The following is a 20620-nucleotide window of genomic DNA, read 5'->3' on the forward strand; positions in this document are numbered from 1 at the left end:
ACCCCCCCCCCCGCATCGTGCAGGAGTGACCTGAGGACACCCGCGGAAACAGCTCTGTGTGGGCTGTGGGGACAGGGGCTCGCTGCGCTGTGGCTGGTTTGCTGGCATTGTGTGCAGTGGCAGTGAATGCGCTTCCGTTCCCCCCCCCCCACCGCGGGACTGCCTCCCCTAGTGCGGGCTGCCTGCAGGCTCTCCTGAGAGAAGCCAGCGGTCACTGGGTGAGAGGGCCCTGCACCCCTGGGTGCCCCCCCCATAAGCAGCAGAGGCCTCCTCGTGGCTGGGCGGAAGCAGGAAGCCCCCACAGCCACCGCCCAGGGCCCAGGGTTAAGCAAACAGCCTATTGTCCGTTCAGGAAAGCTGAGGGGCAGACCCTTAATGAGACCTGCTGAGATGGCAATGGGGGCGCCTGTCTCTCCTCTACAGCCTGAGGCTGCCCTTAGGGATCCCAGTTCGACAGGCTGGAGGCTACACAGTCCATTCTCGGTCACTCTCAGAGGCCGAAGTCCAGGATCAGGGTGGGGCAGGGCCTCCGTCCCTGGGGCTCCGGGGGAGGGTCCTCTCTGCCTCTTCCCGGTTCTGGGGCTCCACACTCTCCTTGGCTCCAGCCTCTGCCTCCACCTCTGCGTGGCCTCCCCCCCAAACACACCGTGTCTCTGGATCTCTCCTCTTCTGTGTCTTCTCATTTAGGGCCTCCCCTGATCCAGGACAGTCTCGGATCCTTACCTTGATTTTATCTGCAAATATCCTTCTTCCAGACGACAACTAAAGTTCTGGGTGGGCCTATCTTTGAGGCCCAGCATTCAGCACGCGGGTAAAGCTCTGGGATTGCCTGACGCCTGGTGCACAGGACAGGGCTGGCACAGGAGGGCTGGCTCAGATCCGGTCTCAGGGAGGGCCCGAGGGTGCAGGCTGAGGCCCACCCGCAGGGCGCTCCCCTCCCACCCAGCCCCACCCCCGGAGCCCAGGTGAGGCCCGCCAGCCGCCTCCGTCCCTGAGGGGTGAGTGACAGCCCACCCCAGGCTGCGCAGGCAAGTGCCTTCCGGGTGTGACCTTAGATGTGACCGTCCCATGCCTTCCCTGCATCCTCGGGTAGGGGGAGGTTGGACAGCAAGCCAGATGCCACTGAGCTCAGAGGAAGGACAGAGCGCATTCTCAGACGCCCGTTCCACGGACGGAGCCCCAGACAGGCTCCCTGACACGGGCCGGAGACGCCCTTCCTGCAGGGAACCTCGTCCCTGGGCTTGAAGGGCCAGACCTTCCTCACCTGTCAGCTTGCTCTCTCTGCCTCTCTGTCTCTGTCTCTCTATTTCTGTCTTTCGGTGTCTCTTCATGTCTCTGTCTCTACCTATGTCTCTGTCTCTGTCTCTATGTCTATATCTCTGTTTCTGTATCTCTATATCTCTGTCTGTCTCTCTCATCTGTAACCCTATTGCTTTTTTTTTTTTTTACAAATAGTTTATTGTCAAGTTGGTTTCCACACAACACCCAGTGCTCATCCCCACAAGTGCCCCCCTCCATGCCCATCACCCCCTTCCCCTCCCTCCCACCCCCATCTTCCCTCAGTTTGTTCTCAACATTCAAGAGTCTCTCATGGTTTGCCTCCCTCCCTCTCCCCAACTATTTTTCCCCTTCTTCTCCCCCATGATCCTCAGTTAAGTTACTCCTGATCCACTTATAAGTGAAAACATGGTATCTGTCTTTCTCTGCCTGACTTATGTCGCTTAGCATAACACCCTCAACGTCCATCCATGTTGCTACACGTGGCCAGATTTCATTCTTTCTCATTGCCATGTAGGATTCCATGGTATAGAGAAACCACATCTTCTTGATCCATTCATCCGTTGATGGACACTTAGGATCTTTCCATTGTACTCCTATTTCTGACTCTGTCTCTCCCCTCCCTGCCCCCTCACCCCCTCTCTCTCTGATCTGTGACTTCCTGCCTCAAGGCAACATCAAATAACATTACTTTGCGTTTGGGCCAATGAAACAGCCATGTTGGTGCTGGGCCCTGACACACAGTCAGCCCCCAGTGCCCTTCCCCTGGAGGCTCCTCCGGCCCAGACCCATCCTGTGTTCCGGGCTATCTCTGGGAGTGAGCTCCCTGGGCTCTGGGGTCCCCGTCCCACCTGGAGTAAGGAGACGTGAGACCCAGGTGGGCTCCCCGGTCCCGGGGAGGAACTCAGAATACGGATTCCAATGTCATGTGTCCGACTGACCTTGCAGATGGCCAGGGCTCTGAGGTGTCCCGGCCGCAGGCTTGGGCGTGAAGAACTCACCTTGCACGAACGTCCCCTGCGGATCGATCTGGAAGACAGTGCTGGCCAGCAGACGCGGAAGCATGGGGGCCAGCGTGGACACGCCCACTGGGGACTCGGGGTCCCGCACGGTCAGCCTGAGCGTCACCACCACACTCCCGGCCTGAAGAGACACCATCTGCATACTCAGCTTCCCTCTCCTGTTCAGGTCGGAGACGGCCGGGGGGAAGGAGTTTTCAACCTAGCAGAGAAGAGCAGAAGCTTCCATTAGTCGCCAGGACCATCGATCCGGGCCCGGGAGACTGATGGATGGTGAACAGAATCCATGTGTCCCCTTTGTGACCAAGAGGAGGTGCCCAGAAACCAGCCTCTTGGGGCAAAGCAGAGGCACCCCAGCCTACGGCACCCCAGTGGGGCCTCCCCAGGGACAGCCCGGTCAGCCTTGTGCGGATTCCTGACAAACACTTACAATCGGGGTCCCCATCACGCAACATGAGATGTACAATCCACTCTGCGTGCACACCGGAAAATGGGTGTACGGGTAAAGTGTGTGAGAGACACACAGATCCTGGCAGGGGACGGATAGACTGACTGGCAGGAAGGACCCCGGAGGGGCGGGCCCGCGGCTGTTGGAGAGGCCCCCCCCCTCACTGGCTGTGTCCACTGGGAAACACAGGCAACCGGGCGTGCGGGCCAGCGGGCCGAGCGAGGGAGCCGCAGCCTTGCCCGACCCCCCAACGGTGCCCGCGCACGCGCGAGAGCTTCCAGGCAGGTGAATGTGGAGGGACGCCCTCCTCAGTCCGTCCATGTCTACACATCCTGCGAGCAAAAGCTCTCTTTGCCTTTGGCTCCAGAGTCTCTTTCCAAGATGGGGGTGTAGGATGGACACCCCAGGAGGGGACAGCGCCCCCCCCACAACAAAGGGCAGACTTGCTCTTGTCTGATCCTGTAGAGATAGTCTCTCTCTCTCTCTAGAGCAATGTTTAGGCAGATCTGCACTCGGCCCCTTACGAGACTCAGTTTCCCTAAGCTCGGGGCTACTCAGCTGTGACACGGTCGGCTGTGTGCGTCCCCCCAGAGGCCGGAGGGACCGGGCAGCAGCCCGAGGCTCACGCTGCCTCCTGTGCTGTGACCCCCACACCTGGACCAGCCCCGCCCAACAGAACAGGCTAAGTCACCAGTTAGCAGGAAAGGGAAAATCTTAGCCCACGGACAGTTCTTTTGCTCTCCAATTGGGTCACCACTGGCCTGGCTCTCGTGGGCTGCGGGCTGATGTCTCTGGTTAGCCCTGGGGGGGGGGGGGCGGGTGCAGGCACCCCTGCCTCAGTCCTCCCAAATGAAGCTGCCCCGAAGTAGGAGACAGGCGCCCAGGTCTGCCGGATGGAAGGTTCCACAGAAAAGCCAACTGCACCAGGAAGCAATAGAGCCCACTGGATCCAAGCATGGGCTTCAGAGACTACTTGGCCACGGACGTGGGGGCATGTGGATAATTTCCGCGGGACTGGGCTGGGGCAGCGTGCCCTTGTTGCAGAGAGGGGGCTCCGCGTCGGGGCGGGCGCACGCGGGAGTCGGGATGGATGCCCCCACGGAGCACCGCCTGGGCTCTTTGGCTTTACCTCGCGGAGCAGTTGTCGGGAAAAGTCCTGGAACTCGGCGCTGCTGCGGTCGAGAAGCCCGTGCGTCACGTTGCGGTTCAGGACCCTGACGGTGACTTGGAACAGCCAGGCATCTGCAAAGCAGTGACACGGTGAGCGCAAGTCGCGAACTTTGCTGTCACTGTCTCCCGGAAAGCCTCTTCCTTTGAGGGGATGTTTGTTGGGTGACAGATGGAAACAGCCTGGATTGGGGAGCCGCGTTGGGGACACGATGTGAGGATGGTTAACCTCTGTGCGCTCGCGTGCACACACACACACACACACACACACACACACTTCTACACCAGGACAGGGACGGCCAGGACAGCAGCGATGTGACAGGCAGCCCACGCCAGCAGGAGCCGCCCTCAGCCGGCGCACGTGGGCTCTGAAGGTCCCTGCAGCCATCCCGCACCCTGCATGGCACCCCTTTCCCACCCGGTTCACACACGCACAGCCAGCCAGCCAGGTCCTCAGCCGGACCCCACCCGGGGTCCCAGCACTGACATGCCCCACGGGCCCCGTCCACCCAGGACTTCCCAGGTCTGTGCCCCGAATTCCCACCTAAAAGCACACTCTGCCGCAGGCAAAGCAGTAGGGACGGTCACCCGGCAAGGGACGTAGCCTTTTCTTTGGGCACAAGAAAATCTGGGAAAGTAAGACCGGCTGGGGTGCCGCTCGCCTCTTCCATTACCGAGGATGCAACCGACGTCCACGGCAGCCCCTGCGGCGGCGCCGCTTCTCGGCCAGCCTGGCAGCCGCTCTCGCCCAGCCCGCGAGCCCGGGGCCCAGGGGCGGGTCCCCACTGCTGCATGCACGCACCGCGAGGGCCCCAGAAATGTCACCAGCTGTGCGTGCCGGGCCACTCAGGACCTTCGCCCATCTTCAGAGGAAACAGGGGTCCCTGTGACATCAGCCTCGACCCCGGGCACGCTGCAGAGCCTCCTGGAAGGTCAGTGCCCTCCTGTGCCCGGGGAGCCTGGATTCTCTGGGAGGCTCTGTATGCACTGCCACAACAGTGCCCTCCACCTCCCAGCACGGCTGGCTCCCAATGTGGCCACGTGAATGAGATAGAGCCTTTAACGTGAATCAGGTTTAAAAGAGCATTTTGGGGGCAGCTCGGTGACTCCGTCAGTTAAGCCTCCGACTCTTGGTTTCAGCCCAGGTCATGATCTCACAGTTGTGGGATCAAGTCCTGCATCAGGCTCTGCACTGAGCATGGAACCTGCTTGGGATTCTCTCTCTCTCTCTCTGTCTCTCTCTCTCTCTCTCTCTCATATGCACATGCAGGTGCACGGTGTCTCTCAAAAAAATAAATAAATAAAAAGAGTGCTCTGCACAGAAAAGGCATTTTACAATGCAGTGAAGGAAAGAAAATCAAGGCTGGGGAAACAATAGCTGACAATTTAGGAAACTTTCCGAACTTTTCTTTTTTATCATTTTTGGGGGGGGAACACTTGCTCAAGAGTGGGGGAAGGGCAGAGGGAGAGAGAAAGAATCTCAAGCAGGCTCCACACTCAACACAGAGCCCAACTCTGGGCTTGATCCCATGGTCCTGATCATCCTGAAATCAGAGTCAGACGCTCCACTGACCAAGCCCCCCAGATGCCCCCTGGAACTTTCCTGAAGGCGGGGGTAGGCAAGTTCCCAGTGCCCATCCTGCTAGAGACAGATTTGCTCCATGACTTGCCTGGTCTGAGGGGAGTTGGGGAGGAAGCAGAGGGCAAAGGACAGCAGTGACGGGGGCGGGGGGGGGGATGGGAAGGGCTGGGGTCCTGCCCTCACCCCGGGGGGCCCTCGGGGGCAGAGTCCTCCCTGCACTTACCCCTGCAGCATGTGGAAAATAAGACAAAACGGTGGGCTGGCCCTGGCTCCGGCATTGGAAGCCTTGTGCACAGAAGTTTGCATTTTTTGTGGCTGCGGCTCGGGGGGGCAGGGGGGGGTCTCTGGGTGCCGATTCTATGAGCTACGACAACTTAGCAAGGGCCAGCCCCAAATCGGCTCACAAAGGGTGGAGGCCCATGTCATCAGAGGTCTGCTCCTTCCATCCCTCATTCGTCCACCACCACAGTCACCGGCGCTAAGCCCCACATGGGACAGACCCCCCACCGCCACCCCAGGGTGTTGTAGGCAGCGATTTCCGTGTCAGGGAGCTTTACCGTCCCCACCTCCACATCCAGTGGCCGCCTAGGAGACAGCTCCCACCACCGATACTGGACGTGAGGGGGGCCCGCCCCACCCAGGGACCGCCGGGCCAGGCTGAGGGGAGATCGAGTCACGGGGTGGGGCAAGGTCAACCACCTGCAGAGCCCCCCGGGCTACACCAGCTCCCTGTTGGAACTGAATCCCCAGCTCACACCTAGAACGTGTTTGTTCAGCTGGAAGAAAGCCTCTTTGTGGCTCCCATGGAGCAGGCTCCCGCGTCGGGGCTCCGTGTAGGGGCTCCCGTGTGGACCACTCCCATCTAATGGGCTCCCGTGTAGAGGGCACCACAGTAGCTTTTCGGGGGCATCACGTGGGAAATGAGGCAGCGCCATGAGGGTTTCAGGGGACATCAGCTGTGGTTTGGGGGAGTCGCACAGACTCAGCCCTGAGAATTCGGTGCAGGGAAAGGTCTTTCGGCGCATGCAAATTGCTACCCTTTCTGCTGCATTACATGCCCCCCCACTCTGACTGCTTTCTGAGTCCTTCAAACCAGAAGGAGGGGCTCCCCATGGACCTCATCCCTCCAGGTGTGAGAGTGAGCCCCGCCGACAAGATGGGGCGTAGGGGCGCGAGGGGAGACCACAGGTAACAGGCGTAGCGCTGCGTGCCCTTACCGGTCCTGACAGCCAGCGTGGCCGTGACGCTGGCCCCGCACGCCTGGTAGCTGGTCCGCACCGCGTACAGCGCTCCGGCCTCCAGGCCCGCCACCTCCAGGCTCCTCTCCGCGGTCCTGGCGCTCCGGACGAGCTCCTCCGCCTTGTAAACCTGCACGCGGAAAGTGCGGGGCCAGGGAGACTCCAAACGCCAAGACACCCAGAAGCTGCTGCTGGTGACATTAAGGGCCACGAGATCCCGGATGGGGGGGCAGTCTGTGGGGGAAGGGGGCGAGGAAGAGCCGGAAACGTCAGAGCAGAGCGACGAAGGCGAAAACCCCAGTGGGACTCTGTCAGACTAAGATCACACGCTCCTGCGCAGCAACGGGAGCCGTCAGCCCGCAGGACGGGAGGAAACATCCACAAGCCGCGTGTCTGAGGAGGGGCGAGTCTCCAAAGTGCATAGAGAACTCGTGCAACTCGGTAGCCAAACACCCACACGATCCAGTGAAAATATGGGCAGAGGGTCTCGAAGGCAGACGTGCAGACGGCCACGCACCCACGGGAAGGTGCTCACCATCACTGACCGTCAGGGATGCCACCCCGCGCCGGCCGGCATGTCTAGTACCGGAAGGACGGGAGAGAGCCCGCCGGCCCACGGGCACGTGCCCTGCTGGGGGCAGTGGGTGCCCCCCCGTGGAAACAGGACGGAGGCCCCTCGAGAAGTGCCCCGGCGAGCCCGCTTCCGGGCGTGTGTCCAAAGCAAACGAAACCACACTCTTGAGAAGACGCCTGCACCCTCACGGTCATTGCAGCGTCATTCACAAGGGCCGAGGCACGGAAACAACCCACGTGCTCGTACTGTGGCCACGATGGCGCGTCAGAGGATGCGCTGAGTTCTCCCCAAAGTCATCTGCCCGAGTCCTAACCCCCGACACCTCCGAATGTGACCGTATTCAGAGATCGGGTCTTTACAGAGGTAATTAAGGTAAACTGAGGCCACTAGTGTGGCCGTGCTCCGATCTGAACGGTGTTCAGATGAGAGAGGTCAGGACACAGACATGCACCGTGAGGACACGGGGGGGGGCGGGCGGGGGGTGACGGCGTCTACACGCCTGGGAGAGAGGCCACAGGAGGTGCCAGTGCTGTCCGCACCTGGATCGGGGACTTCAGCCCCCGGGGTTGGGAGGGAATGGGTGTCTGTCGTTTAGGCCGCCCGGGCTGTGGTGCTTTACTCCGGCTGCCTGCGCCGACGAGCACGGGGCCTGCTGTCGCTGTGCTGCTTTTATAAGTGCTGTCTGACCCCCGCTCAAAGGGCCCGCATGTCCTGACTCACTCGCATGTGGTCATCGGCCTGAGGACTTCCGCTGGGCTCGCTCATCGCTCTGAAGCGACGGCTCGGAGGGAAGCCAGAGTCAGGAGTCAGTCAGGCTGGGCTCCTCATGTGTCCCTGTCGAAATCCCTGCTTCAGGGAACAATACACTAACGTAACAGCCAGTTAACAGACCTACAGAGAAGTCGGTCTCTCTTTGGGAAACAGGAATTCTATAAAAAGTACGTGGCCCTTAGTCTAGCCTCCTTAAGTTTTACATCAGAGTCCGAGTTCTATAAAAAACAAGCCATGAAGTTTTTTTAAAAATCTTCTGAAAGCCCAAAGTAAAGAAAAAATAATCACAAAGTGTCTGAAGTTCCCCCAAAGCCCTTCACATAAGGATTCCTAGGACACGTGCTTTCTAGTAGTGTGACAACGTTCCGTCTTTCTGGACAAGTGCGTGTGCTTCCTCTCCATCAAAAACAAAAGCTGGCACAATTCAGCCCGTTTCTCTTTTTGCCTTGGCTTCCAGGAGGCTCAGAATCAAGTGTCGTACCCCACTCTCGTCCTTCACTCAGCCTTGCCATGTCATCGAGTCACAGACCCCGTGTGAGTGTGCTTCGCCACCGAGCCCCCACCGGACCCCCGAGCAGGTGGATCTAAACCCCTGGACCACTGGACGCTCACACCGGTCGAGCCCAGCCCTTCCTCCCTGCCCTTCTTGTAACGATCGGCGCCCATCTCACTGCTCACTGTTTCCTGCCAGCTCCGCGCGCGTGGGAGGTGGCGTGTACCTTGAAGAAGACGCTTCTGTCTTCTTCACTGAACTGTCGCGTCCTTTTCTGTGTGTTTTCTCACGAACGGACGGGGACGCGGTTATTCATCCTTTCTGATGCTTCTTTTGTGGCAAGAAAAGGAAGACGTGCTTTGGCCGAGGGGCGGCCAGGCCTTGGGGCCTGAGACTGTGGGCCTCACCCCCACCTCCCTGTCACTGCAACCCTGAGATCAAAAAGACGCCCCAGCCCAACCTCCCAACAAGCGCGGCCGCTCAGTGTGCACCTCGGCAACAAAGGGGTCGTGGGGGAGGCGAGGAAGGGCCACCACGTCTTCTCCAAAACTCTGCTCAGGGCACGGGTGTTTCCACGCAGGCAGGCCACGCAGTGCCACGCGCTTTCTTCAGTGTGGGCGACCACGAAACCCCCGTGAAGCGGGGCTGAGGCCGAGGCCGAGGGTTTGAGCAGGAGCGCCCGGCCGCTCCCGAGGCTGTGACCCCCTCTCCTCGGTGCCCTTGGGACTCACCCCTGATGCAGGGCAGCGAGTGGCCGGTCCCCGTCCAGGTGTTTAGCCACTCAGGCACCCTGTGTAGACAGACCTCTACACTGAAAGGAATTAAAACGAAAAGGGCTGCCCCTATGTCTGTGAAGTGGCGCCTGATGAATGGGGCTCAGGAAGAGTCCGGAAGGGCGCCGGGCCGGCCAGAGACGCAGCCACGCTTCGGTGAGGACTCCAGCGGGTCCCTAGGTCCCCGGGGCAAGGCGCTGCAGACCCAGCTGTTTTGAACACGTGTGAAACCTTCTGAGCTGCTATGAGCCCAGCGCTCCTGCAGCAGAGAGAGTCTGGGGGCCTGGGGGGCTCCCCGCGAGGGTAATGAACGCTGCCGCGAGCATGTGTGTGGCTCTTTCCGCACTCGAACACGCGGAACTATTTGCACGTGTCCACATTCACCCCTTTTTGACCAACCACCGCGGTAACTTCGTGCGGTTCGACGTTTATCGAGCGTCGCTGCGCACTCGGCTTCTCCACAGACACTGATGGAAACGACGCTGAGTTCCCACGCCAGACACGCCACCCCAACGCCCCAGCCAGCGTGGCCTGCGCTGCAGCGGCGGCAGGGCCTCGGGGCCGCGGGGGCGCTCACAGCGCGCCCTGAGCCCCCTCCCATGGCATCGGTCGTGCGCCACGCGGCCGTCAGTGAAGCCGGGAGGGCCCGCATTTGCCGAGTGCCGTGTGCAACCAGGCGGTTTTCCATTCAGTTCTCCCAACGACACTACCCGATGGCTCTACTAGGGACCCATGTTACAGAGGACAAAACTGAGGCCTGGGAAGGTCAAGTAGCCAGTAAAGGGCAAAGCTGTCCAACAAGTAAAGACAAAGGTCACTTGCTGTCCATCCCAGCTGGGTGGCTTACCGCAGTGACCTTCGAAGACAGCCGGTCCTAATGCCCGGCACCTAGAAATGCTACCTTCTTTGAGAAAAGGGTCTTTGCAGGGCCGACTGGGGGGCTCAGTCAGTTAAGCATCCGACTTCGGCTCAGGTCATGATCACTCGGTTTGTGGGTTCGAGCCCCGCGCCAGGCTCTGTGCTGACAGCTCGGAGCCTGGAGCCTGTTTCAGATTCTGTGACTCCCTCTCTCTCTGACCCTCCCCTGCTCACGCTGTCTCTCTCTGTCTCTCAGAAATAAAACAATAAAAAATTTAAAAAAAGAGAGAGAGAGAGAAAAGGGTCTTTGCAGGTGAGATCAGGTGGAGGATCTGGAGACAAGATTATGGGGGATTAGAGGGGCTGATGCCAAATGCTTTCCCGAGTCCTTACATGAGAGCATCAGAAGGAGATTGCGCACACGCACACACACACACGCACACACACGTGCATACACGCACACGCACACACACGCATGCACACGCGCATACACACACGCCCACACGAGGAGTGAGCACAGGGAGACCGAAGACATGGCCTCAGAGATGGGAATGATGTGCCCACAAGCCACGGAACTCGGGGAGCCACTGCAGAGCGGGAGAGTCACGGCATGGATCCTCCCGGGGCCTCCGGAGAGGCACCTGCCGACGCCCTCACCTGGGCTGGCTGATTCGGATTCCGGACTCCTGCCCTCCACATCGGCGAGAGGGTCACAGGCTGTGATTTTGGGCACCTAGCCAGTGGCGCTTTGTCACGGCCACCCAGGGGGTGGGCCCTTCTTCAGCTGCTTTCCAGGCAGCTCCCGGCTGGGCAGGCCCGCGTGGGGGAAGCTTCTTACATGCGCTGCTGCACCTCTCACGCTCGAAGGTTAATCCCACCTCCATGGGACAGACCAGGAGCCATTTTAAACGGAAAAGGTCCTTCCACCTCTTTCCTCTGTCTTCCCAATGATTCGGATTCTTGTCTTTCATTAGCAGGACACCTCACCTCTGTCCTAGGCTGTCCAATGTCCCTCTGAAAATGTGGCCCTAGAAAACAATGCCCGCTTCTTAACTCTGCACGATCCGAGGGAACCGCTGCCCTGAGGTCTCCCCCATCCTGTAGCCGTGAGCCAGATCCGGGACCCGACATTAGTCTCGAAGTCCCTGCGTCCCTGGGTCTGGAAGTTCGTTTCCTCTGGGCAACCTTGACCCATCTCTGGAGAAGCAGATCGGGTGCTGCCGGGAACGCCCCCTGTCCCTGACCTCCCGGGTCAGCCTCTGTTCCCCTTTCCCCTCCTGCCTGCCAACTTGACCCCTGACCCTTGTAAAGGTAGAAATGCTGAGGACTCCGCCGAGGTTCTGAGCGCCCAGCTGTCGGAAGCCTGCCTGCCGATGAGGAGCGTTGGCATCCGTGAACCTGAATGGCTGCTTCCCGCCAGCCCTGGCCGCCTCTCCAGCCGGCAGCCCGGCCCTGGCCAAGCCGCAGGTTCTCGAGTTGTTTCTTTATGGAGCCAAACAGCCGTTAGGCGCCGGCTGGGAAGGAGACCGTGTCGGAGGGGGTTAGGGTGACCCTGAACACAGTTCCACCTGGTTCTGAAAACAGACCGTGTTCCTGGAATGTCAAGTGGGGAACCGCGAGGTTCCTTCTGATGGCTGTTGTTTGGTGCAGGAATCCGGCTGCCCAGAGCATCATTAACTGGATGACTAACGTCACAGGAACAGCATCTGAGATTCGTGCTGTATTTTCCATGGGTCTCTGCCTCCAAACCTTTCCAGAAGATTGCTCATGTGTGTTAGCTTCCAAATGGAAAACACATGCTGCTTCTCTTAGCAACGCGCCGCTGGGCTCACTCTGCGTTTCTGATCTGGAAGCGCCGTGTGCATTCCCCGCCCCCCACCCCCACCGTGAGAAGGGAGGTCAGGGCGGTGCAGTTTTCCCTACTTAGGTTTCGCTCTCCAGCGGCCCCGATCTCGAGGGAACCTTGTCACTCATGGTGTTGAGCAGCGTGGCAGAGCTTCGCTGGCAAGATCCCTGCGGGTAAACAGAGTCCGCGGTCTTCTCGGGTTACGGCCAAAGGATTTTCAGTGCCCGTACTCCACCCGTCTATGCTCGCTGGGGCACGGGGTTCTCCCCCGGAGACAGAGGATGGTCGCGGGAGGCTCTGTGCAGGGCTTTGCAGGCACACTTGCACGTGGAGGGAGGTGCTGATGCCGAATCAGACCCCAAAGTCAGGGGGCACGGCGGGGGAGCGTTTTGCTGCCAGAAGTGAGGCTGGAAGGTGCATTTTTTGACATCCAGGAACCCTAGGCATGGTCACCGCTCGTAATAAATTTGTGTTGAGTGCCTACTGTTTGCCAAGTGCAGGGACGCATTGGCGGTGACCAGGAGACAGCCTCCTCGCCCCACGGACCTTCACCTGACGCCAGGTGGAAGGTTCCAGTGGAGAGGCCTGTGCGCCTCCTGCTGCTCAAGGGCTGCTGGGGGCTGCCCCCTCCCCGCGGTGGCTCACAGCCTCCGCCCCTCACTCACAGCAGAGCGGGAGGAGTCAGTAAACAAGGACTTTCAATCATCACCCCAGTGAGGCGCTGCATCAGCAGAGAAAAGTCCCACCACCTAGAATGCTAGTCACCCCCTGACCCTCCACACAGGGCACGGCCACTGGGCCACGCAGGCCGTGTCGCTGCGGTCCCCGGACGATGCCCCGTGGTGGCTCTGGGTCGGGAGCAGAGCCCTCCAGCCAGAAATCCAAAATCAGAGCTGTGCCCTCCAGCCAGAGCGCCGCGAGGGAAGGTCGCCCCGGGTGATGGACGGGGCTGGGTTGTCTGTGAGAACCAGCTCTGGGACCTCCTACCAATCATCACCTTCCCTTACCTGGACTTTCTCTTCTGGAAGTGAGCGCAAGAGGGCCAGGTGCCTCCTGGGGGCGCTCTAAGGGTTCACGAGGTGAGACCATAAAGCGCTTATTACAGTGAGAAGCAGCTCTTGGCCCTGTCATTATTATGAGCAGAGGGAGGGACCCCACTGTGATGTCCCTTTAAAGGGGAAAGGGCATAGGGGCGCCGGGGGGCTCTGTCAGTTAAGTGTCCGACTTCGGCTCAGGTCATGATCTCACAGTTTGTGGGTTCGAGCCCCACGTCAGGCTCTGTGCTGACAGCTGGGAGCCTGGAGCTGCTTCATATTCTGTGTCTCCCCCTCTCTCTGCCCCTCCCCTGCTTGTGCTCTCCTCATGCTCTGTCTCTGTCTCTCAAAAATGAATAAATGTTAAAATAAGTAAATAGGGACGCCTGGGTGGCTCAGTCAGTTAAGCATCTAACTTCAGCTCAGGTCATGATCTCACACTTTGTGGGTTCGAGCCCCACGTCAGGCTCTGCACTGACAGCTCCGAGCCTGGAGCTGCTTCGGATTCTGTGTCTCCCTCTCTCTCTGCCCCTCCCCTGCTCATGCTCTGTGTCTCTGTGTCCCTCAAAAATAAATGAACGTTTTAAAAAATTTAAAACAATCTCTTGCCCTCATGCCCTAGAGATACATCCTGGAACACTGACAGATGAAGCGACATGGTGAAGAGGGTTCTGAATAATGGGGCAGGGGGTGGGCAGCCGAGCGGGACAGAGGGAGCAGAGGGGGTCCCCAGGGGAAGCAGCGGATTTCATCACACTCCTCTTTGTGCTGATACTTGTCTACAAGTTTCCAGGAGAATGAAGATTCTCCGTGGCCTTACCACCTTGTACAAGGTCCCGCCCCCTCGTCCCCCACCCCTCCGCCGCGCTCCATCCCCACGGCCTCCACGTTCCTGGACTCTGCCGTGCGCGCACCTGCGCTGGGGCCCAGCCTCTCCCCGTGTCAGGGCTTCCTGGGGCCGCTGTAATGAGCGAGCACAACAGCAGTGCTACAGCAAGAGAGGCCCACTCGTTCGGCTCCGAGGTCGGAAGTCTACGACGCAGGTGTGGGCAGGGCTGTGCTCCTCACAGGGAGCCCCCTGACTGCCTCCTCTCCCCGGCTCTGCCCCCCTCTGTGAGGACCCAGTGGTGACTCTGCCCCCATAAACAATCCAAGATCCCCCCCGCCTCGAGGCCCTTAGCTCACCCCGTCTGTAAAGTCCTTTCTGCCAGGTAAGGGACAGAATCACAGGATCAAGATGCCGACACCGTTGGGGTTTGTCAGTCAGCCACACACCCTCCCTTCCCAGCCCACTTCCAACGGCACTCTGGTCTCTGCCCAAAGGTCATGCTGTCCAGAGGCTGCCGCCCCTGAGACTGCCCCCCCAGACCCCACCTGACCCATTGCTCTCCTTGGTCTTGGTGGCCTAACCACTTCCCCACCTTTGGTGTTTATTTGTCCACCTCTGTGTCGTCTTCCCCACTGAAATGGGAGCCAAGGGAGCAAGGGCTCCTGGGCACTGAAGGACGCATTAGAACAGTACCTGGCACAGAGCAGGCACTCATTAGAGAGTGTTGCCCATGGAAATGGATGGATGGATGGATGGATGGATGGATGGACGGACGGACGGACGGACGGATAGATGGATGGACAGATGGACGGACGGATGGACGGATGGATGGACGGACGGATGGACGGATGGTTGGATGGTTGGAAGGATGGATGATGGATGGATGGATGGATGGATGGATGGATGGACGGATGGTTGGATGGACGGACGGATGGATGGACGGATGGACGGACGGATGGACGGATGGATGGACGGACGGATGGACGGATGGTTGGATGGTTGGAAGGATGGATGATGGATGGATGATGGATGGATGGGTGGATGGATGGGTGGATGGATGAATGGATGGATGGATGGATGGATGGATGGATGGTTGGTTGGATGGTTGGTTGGATGGATGGATGGGTGGATGGATGGATGGATGATGGATGGATGGATGATGGATGGATGGATGGATGGATGGATGGTTGGATGGTTGGTTGGATGGATGGATGGATGGATGGATGAATGGATGGATGGATGGATGGTTGGATGGATGACGGATGGATGATGGATGGATGGATGGATGGATGGATGGTTGGATGATTGGATGGATGGATAAATGAAGGTTGACCTGACCCCCACCACCCCCTCCATGCAAGCTGGCTGTTCCAGCTGCTCGTCTCCCACTCACCATCCCAGCTGCCCACTGGGCACCTGCACCTGCCGCCTGGCCACCTGCAGACAGCCCAGCAGGTTGCCGGCCTTGTGCCCCGCCCCCACCCCGAGCCACACAGCAGAGTAGCTGCAGATGACCATCGTCCCCAGCTGGGGGGGCCCTGTGGGGAGTGGGAGAAGACATGCCAAGGGCAGGCCCCTAAGAAGGAAGGTTCGAAGTGGTCCCAAAGCTGCAAGAATGCACTGGGGTCTGTCCCCACCGGCACACGAATGCACTTTGGCGTCTCCTGAGAGGCCACGCCTCCTCCAAGTATTCGTGGTGCACGTCTGGAGGGACGGATCCTTCTTTCCTGCCATGCTTCCTGCCTCACCCTGGCTATTTGTCAGCACCTCCTCCAGCACGGACTCCAAAATAACAGGGTCCCTCAGCCAAGTCCCCATCCCTTCTCCCAACCATGCCCATATTGTGCCATCTGGGTGCTGATGCCCCGGTTACATGTGCAGCGTGGCCCCCTCGGGGTTACCGCACCAAATACCCACCTCGGTCAGCACCTGGCATGGACCCTCGATGTCATCTCCATTTCAATTTAAACTACTACCATCAATGCTAAGAACCGTGGCCTTTCCCGACTCACCCAGGGGCCCCCACCCATTCGTGGTTTAGCCAGCACAGCAGATGCTGCCTTATCCCCCTTCTTCCCCTCCATCGAATTAATCCATGAGCCTCAAGTGCTTGTCTCAACGGGTGCCTTGATCCCACCTCTCCCCACCGCCTTCTGCCACCCGGATCCCAGCTCTCTGCTGACCGACTCCACAGCGCTGTCAACCCACAGCTACTTCTTACTAGAAAACCCAGCACTGGCCACCCCCCTGACCCAGCACAGCACCTGTCACCTCCCCTGACCCAATGCAGCACCTGTCACCCACCCTGGTCCCAGCACCTGTCACCCCCCTGACCCTCCTGGACCAGAGCCAGGCACTTGCTTACTAGCACCACCTGGGTTGACTGTGCAATTACGGGGCCAGTTCAGGTCACTGCTGTGGGCCCATATAAGTGTCGATCACGTCCTCTGCACTCGGAAGGGCCCCGATTTAAACAAGAAGCTACACAGGCATCTTCTCTATGTGCCATGCCCGGCTCGCATCTGGCATGTTCTCTACTGAGTTTCCAGAAAGCAAAGGCCAGGGCCTATTCGCACGTACACCCAGCGAGGTCAGTGCACATAAACGGACATTCACTAAATCGAAGGGCAGCCGGCCGGCTCTGAGATCAGGAACGCTAGAGAATACTGCCCCTCCCCCGAGCGTGAGCCCACCACAGCCCCTGTGCAAGACCGGAGAGGTGTTGTGGCCTGCGGACCCTCCCTGGAAAGTTTCTTTTGCCATGCCCCCCCAAGCTGGGAGGGCCCAGAGGCTCACCCCCATTCGTGCGGCTTAGCTTCTGGGCAGACAAGGTGCGGCTTGGGGCGACGGGCGCACTGGTGCGGGCCGTCCACATTCAAACACCGCTCCCTCCTGAGCAGGCATCGAGTTCATCTAACAAGCACCCACTGACATCTAGTGACCAGCAGGATACGGGGGACACTCGTCACAGCCATGACCCCCCGTCACTTGCCTTAACCTCCAGATAGGTGTCCCATGGGCTGAAGAAGCTTGGGGAGGGGTCTCTGGGTCGCTTCTGGAGCCCTGTCTTGGAGAGTCCCGGGGCCCACGGGGCAGGCACCTCCATCCAAGCAGGTGGCCCACGTGTCAGGCACGTGACAAGCTCCCTAGAGGGCCATGTGCACCCCAGCGGCCGCTGCTGCCTGGGAGAGGCGCTTTGGAGCTGTGTCGAGTCCAAAGGGTCATGGATGATGGGGCCCCCATCTCCTACCCAAGAATAAACTTTCTACATGGGCAGTTTTCTGGGCCAGGATGGAGCCACTGCTCCTGGCGTTCAGGACACCGGCCTCCGTCAGCCAGTCCCTGGGAACAGCAGCTCAGGCAAGGATCCTCCCTCGATCCTGGAGCAGCCAGGACAAAGTTGGACAGAGCGAGGCCACTTCACATTCTCCCCAAGCCAGACGGGAAATGCCCGGACCACAGAGTCCCCCGCGGAACCCCCCGCTCCCTCGGCCAGATGAGTGACTTTAGCTCTTCACCAGTCATGGCTTCTCTTGGTGCTGGCCTTCCCCTCCCTCTAGATGAGATTTCCAGAGACTCCCAGTCTCAGCATCTGAGAGCGTCCAGCCTAGACCAAGCCCTCTCCCTTAGCCTCTCCCCACACTGTCGTCCAGGGGCTTCTCTCCGACCCCCTACGGACGGCCCAGAGTCTGTTCTGTGCCTGACCTCACGGCCTGGAGCCACAGACCTAGACGCACATGACAGTGCCTTCCGTGATCTCTGACCGAGGGCCGTGTCAGAGCGCACGACACGGGCCCTTCTGCTATCGGCGTGGCGCGTCTTCAAGAACATCTATGGATATTGAAGGGGATAAAATGCCATCACCGGGGCTTTCGCCTGGCACGTCCCCCCTGGCACTCGACCCTTGGTGTCACAAAAGCTGTACCAGGAAGAGCACCATCGCCCCACAGCTGGGGAGCAGCAGATGCAGCTGCTCCCCCACCCCATGGTGGGCAAGAACGTTCCACGGGGCCCAGCCTTCTGCTCACGAGGCGCCCACGGCTGCTCTCAGGCCACAAAGGGCAGAGCCAAGCTGTTGAGACAGAGGCCGTGTGGCCCACAGCCAAAAATATGTACTGTGTGGTCCTTTCCAGAAAATGTTGGCCAACCCCTGACATACCCCGCCCCCCCCCCACCACAAACAAAGAGGACCAGATCATGTCTTCCAGAAACAAGGCCACCTCTGTGCACTTTACCTACTCCGGTTTTGCAGCCGTACCCAACGGGCCTCCCAAGGCGGAGGGCGTCCCTGGCGAAGGTGGGAAACGGCCAGAGGGACGGTGAGGGACGCGAGAGCTGACGGAACAAGTTGGGGTTCATCCGTTCTGGGGTTTGCTGGCCGCGCTTGGGTGTCAGGACCCGGGGCGGGTGTGGGGGAGACACGGGGGGAGGGAGCGAGCCAGGGGAAGGGCAACGTCGGGCCAAAACCCTTCTCGAAACCTGCACTTGGGAGCTCGGAGTTTAAACCTGGTTTGGGCCGGAAGGAGCGAGTGCAGGTGGGACGGGCCGCCACCTGGCTGTCTTGCTCCCTGCAGCCCCGCCCCCGCCCCGCCGCCGAGCCGCGGACGGGAGGAAAGCAGCACCTTGCACGCGGACGTTGATCACTTCATAGACGCGCTTCACAATGCTGTCCAGCGCCGCGGAGACGTTGGCCACGGGCACCGGCCACGGCAGCCCCAGCAGCAGCTGCGACACCGTGGTCGAGGGGTCCCCGCTGGCCGAGTGCAGGTGGTGGACAGAGGGGTGCAGCGGCTGCAGGGCACTGGTCACCTGTGAAGCCAGAGTCAGAGCGTCACTCGGTGGACGGGCACCCCATCCGACAGATGGGGAGACTGAGGCCCAGAAGGGTAAAGACTAACTGCACACGCACACACACACGCACACACACACACACACACACACACACACACACACACACGCTGCTCTGCAGGAATCACCCTCGGAGGCATTTCTGTCTATCGTGATCCCAGTAGACGTCCTGCAAACCAGGTCCTAAATACACAACACAGTTGTCATGGCTCGAATCGCGTCCCCTTCAAAAAACCCCCGTGTGGAAGTCCGAACCCCAGAACCTCAGAATGTGACCGTATGTGGTCGACTAATGCAGATGCAATTAGTTATGATGAGGGAGTTATGGTGGCCCTTGGTCCCATTCGGCCGGTCACAGAGGGGACACAGAGGGGGCTCTGCAGACCCGGGAGAGAGGGGTCTGAGACAGACCGTGGCCTCACCTCCGTGCCGGCCTCCCGGCCTCCAGAGCCGGCGGGGAGAAGCGTGTGCTGCGTGGCCCCCCCCCGCCCACGGTGCTGTGTCACAGCCGCCCCAGGGGACACAGTGGCCCCGGGACTCCAGTCCCACCGTGCCCCAAATTAGGTACGGAATCAGAGGTAGACAGAAATCGCAGTCCCCAGGCCCCAGGTCAGCGTGGACCCTGGGAAGCCAGGCCATCGGCGGGACCGCCTGGAGGAGCCTTTGCCAACACAGCCCAGGTCCCCGCGGGGACGCAGAGGGACAGTTCAGGGGGCGCTAGAGCCGGGTCCCGGCAGACTGGAAACCCCCTCATGGGGATGGGAGGGGACACAGCTCATAACGGGGGAGGCGGGACCGGGCGCAGGACTCGTGAGAGTCCCTGCATCAGGGAGCCCAGTGCCGGCCGCAGCCGGGAGCCCATGGGAGGCAGGGCCCTGCAGGCGGGAACAGTGCGCCTGGAAGGGCAACACCCACTGTCAGAGAAAAGGGGTGGCTCTCGGGACAGCAGTGCCTCAAACACCAGCAACCACAGCGCACAGCTGCGTCGTCCGCACCACAGCAAGCTCCGTGCGGGTGCTTTTTAAACCTCACAGCCACGGTCTCAGGTGGGATTATGATTATTCCTATTTAGTGGAGGTATCTGAGGCACAGAGAGGTCAAGTAACTCGCCCCGGGTCGCACAGTGTGGAGGACAGTGTTGGGCTTTGCCAGGAAGTCTGGCTTTGGAGCCATGTTTTGAGACAGCCCAGCCCCTCGACAAGCCAACAAGAGACAAACTCACTTCCGGTTGGGACAGGTAAGGAGGTTTCCAGGTGAAGGTGACAGTTTGGAACACCTGTCCAGCCACATTGCTCAAGGACCCGAAACAAGCAGAGTGTGAGCGCCCTCTGCCCTGGGGCCGCCTCTGCCAGCGGGTCTAGACCCCAACGAGGGACTCAGCTCTGAGATGGACACCGCGACTCTCAGCCACAGGTGGGGAACACCGGCGGGCCCCCCCACCCGGAGGGGCGGGACCAAACCATCATGTTCAGGGCTCAGTGCACAAGGCATGGGGGGTGGGAGAGTTCGTGCTCAAAAGTCATTAGACATCTCAAGAGGCAACGGCTGAGCATGAAGCCAAGGGTGGGGCTCTTCTATTCACGGGGTGACTGCACGGGTCACTGGCCCAGGAAGCCGGCGCTGAGCTCAGCCCATCACCTGGGAGAGCCACCCAGTGGCGAGGAGGCCCTGCTGGCGTCAGGACACACGGTCTGTGTCTGCACGGGTGCCTCCTCCAGGAGCCGTGTTGCCCCCCGGGGGACAGGCAGCCACATCTAGACATTTTGGCTGTCACAGCCAGCCGTGTTTCTGGCTTCTTGTGCGCAGAGGCCGTGATTCTGTTGACAATGGCTGGAAGCCCCACAGTGAAAAGTCAACCGACC

The 20620-nt window shown here is 60.0% G+C and overlaps 1 protein-coding gene across 1 annotated transcript in view; it reads right to left on the reverse strand.

The window, feature by feature from the left end:
* The window catches only part of UMODL1 (uromodulin like 1), a 60966-nt gene that overhangs the window by 29048 nt on the left and 11298 nt on the right, over positions 1-20620 (reverse strand). The window contains 6 exon segments of the mRNA XM_039245456.1: positions 2280-2499; positions 3875-3987; positions 6712-6966; positions 9302-9381; positions 15304-15448; positions 18533-18719. Coding sequence (XP_039101387.1) covers positions 2280-2499; positions 3875-3987; positions 6712-6966; positions 9302-9381; positions 15304-15448; positions 18533-18719 — 1000 coding nt within the window.

This window comes from Hyaena hyaena, unplaced genomic scaffold (assembly GCF_003009895.1).
Source record: "Hyaena hyaena isolate Hyena2069 unplaced genomic scaffold, ASM300989v1 scaffold_254, whole genome shotgun sequence".
Taxonomy (NCBI): Eukaryota; Metazoa; Chordata; class Mammalia; order Carnivora; family Hyaenidae; genus Hyaena; species Hyaena hyaena.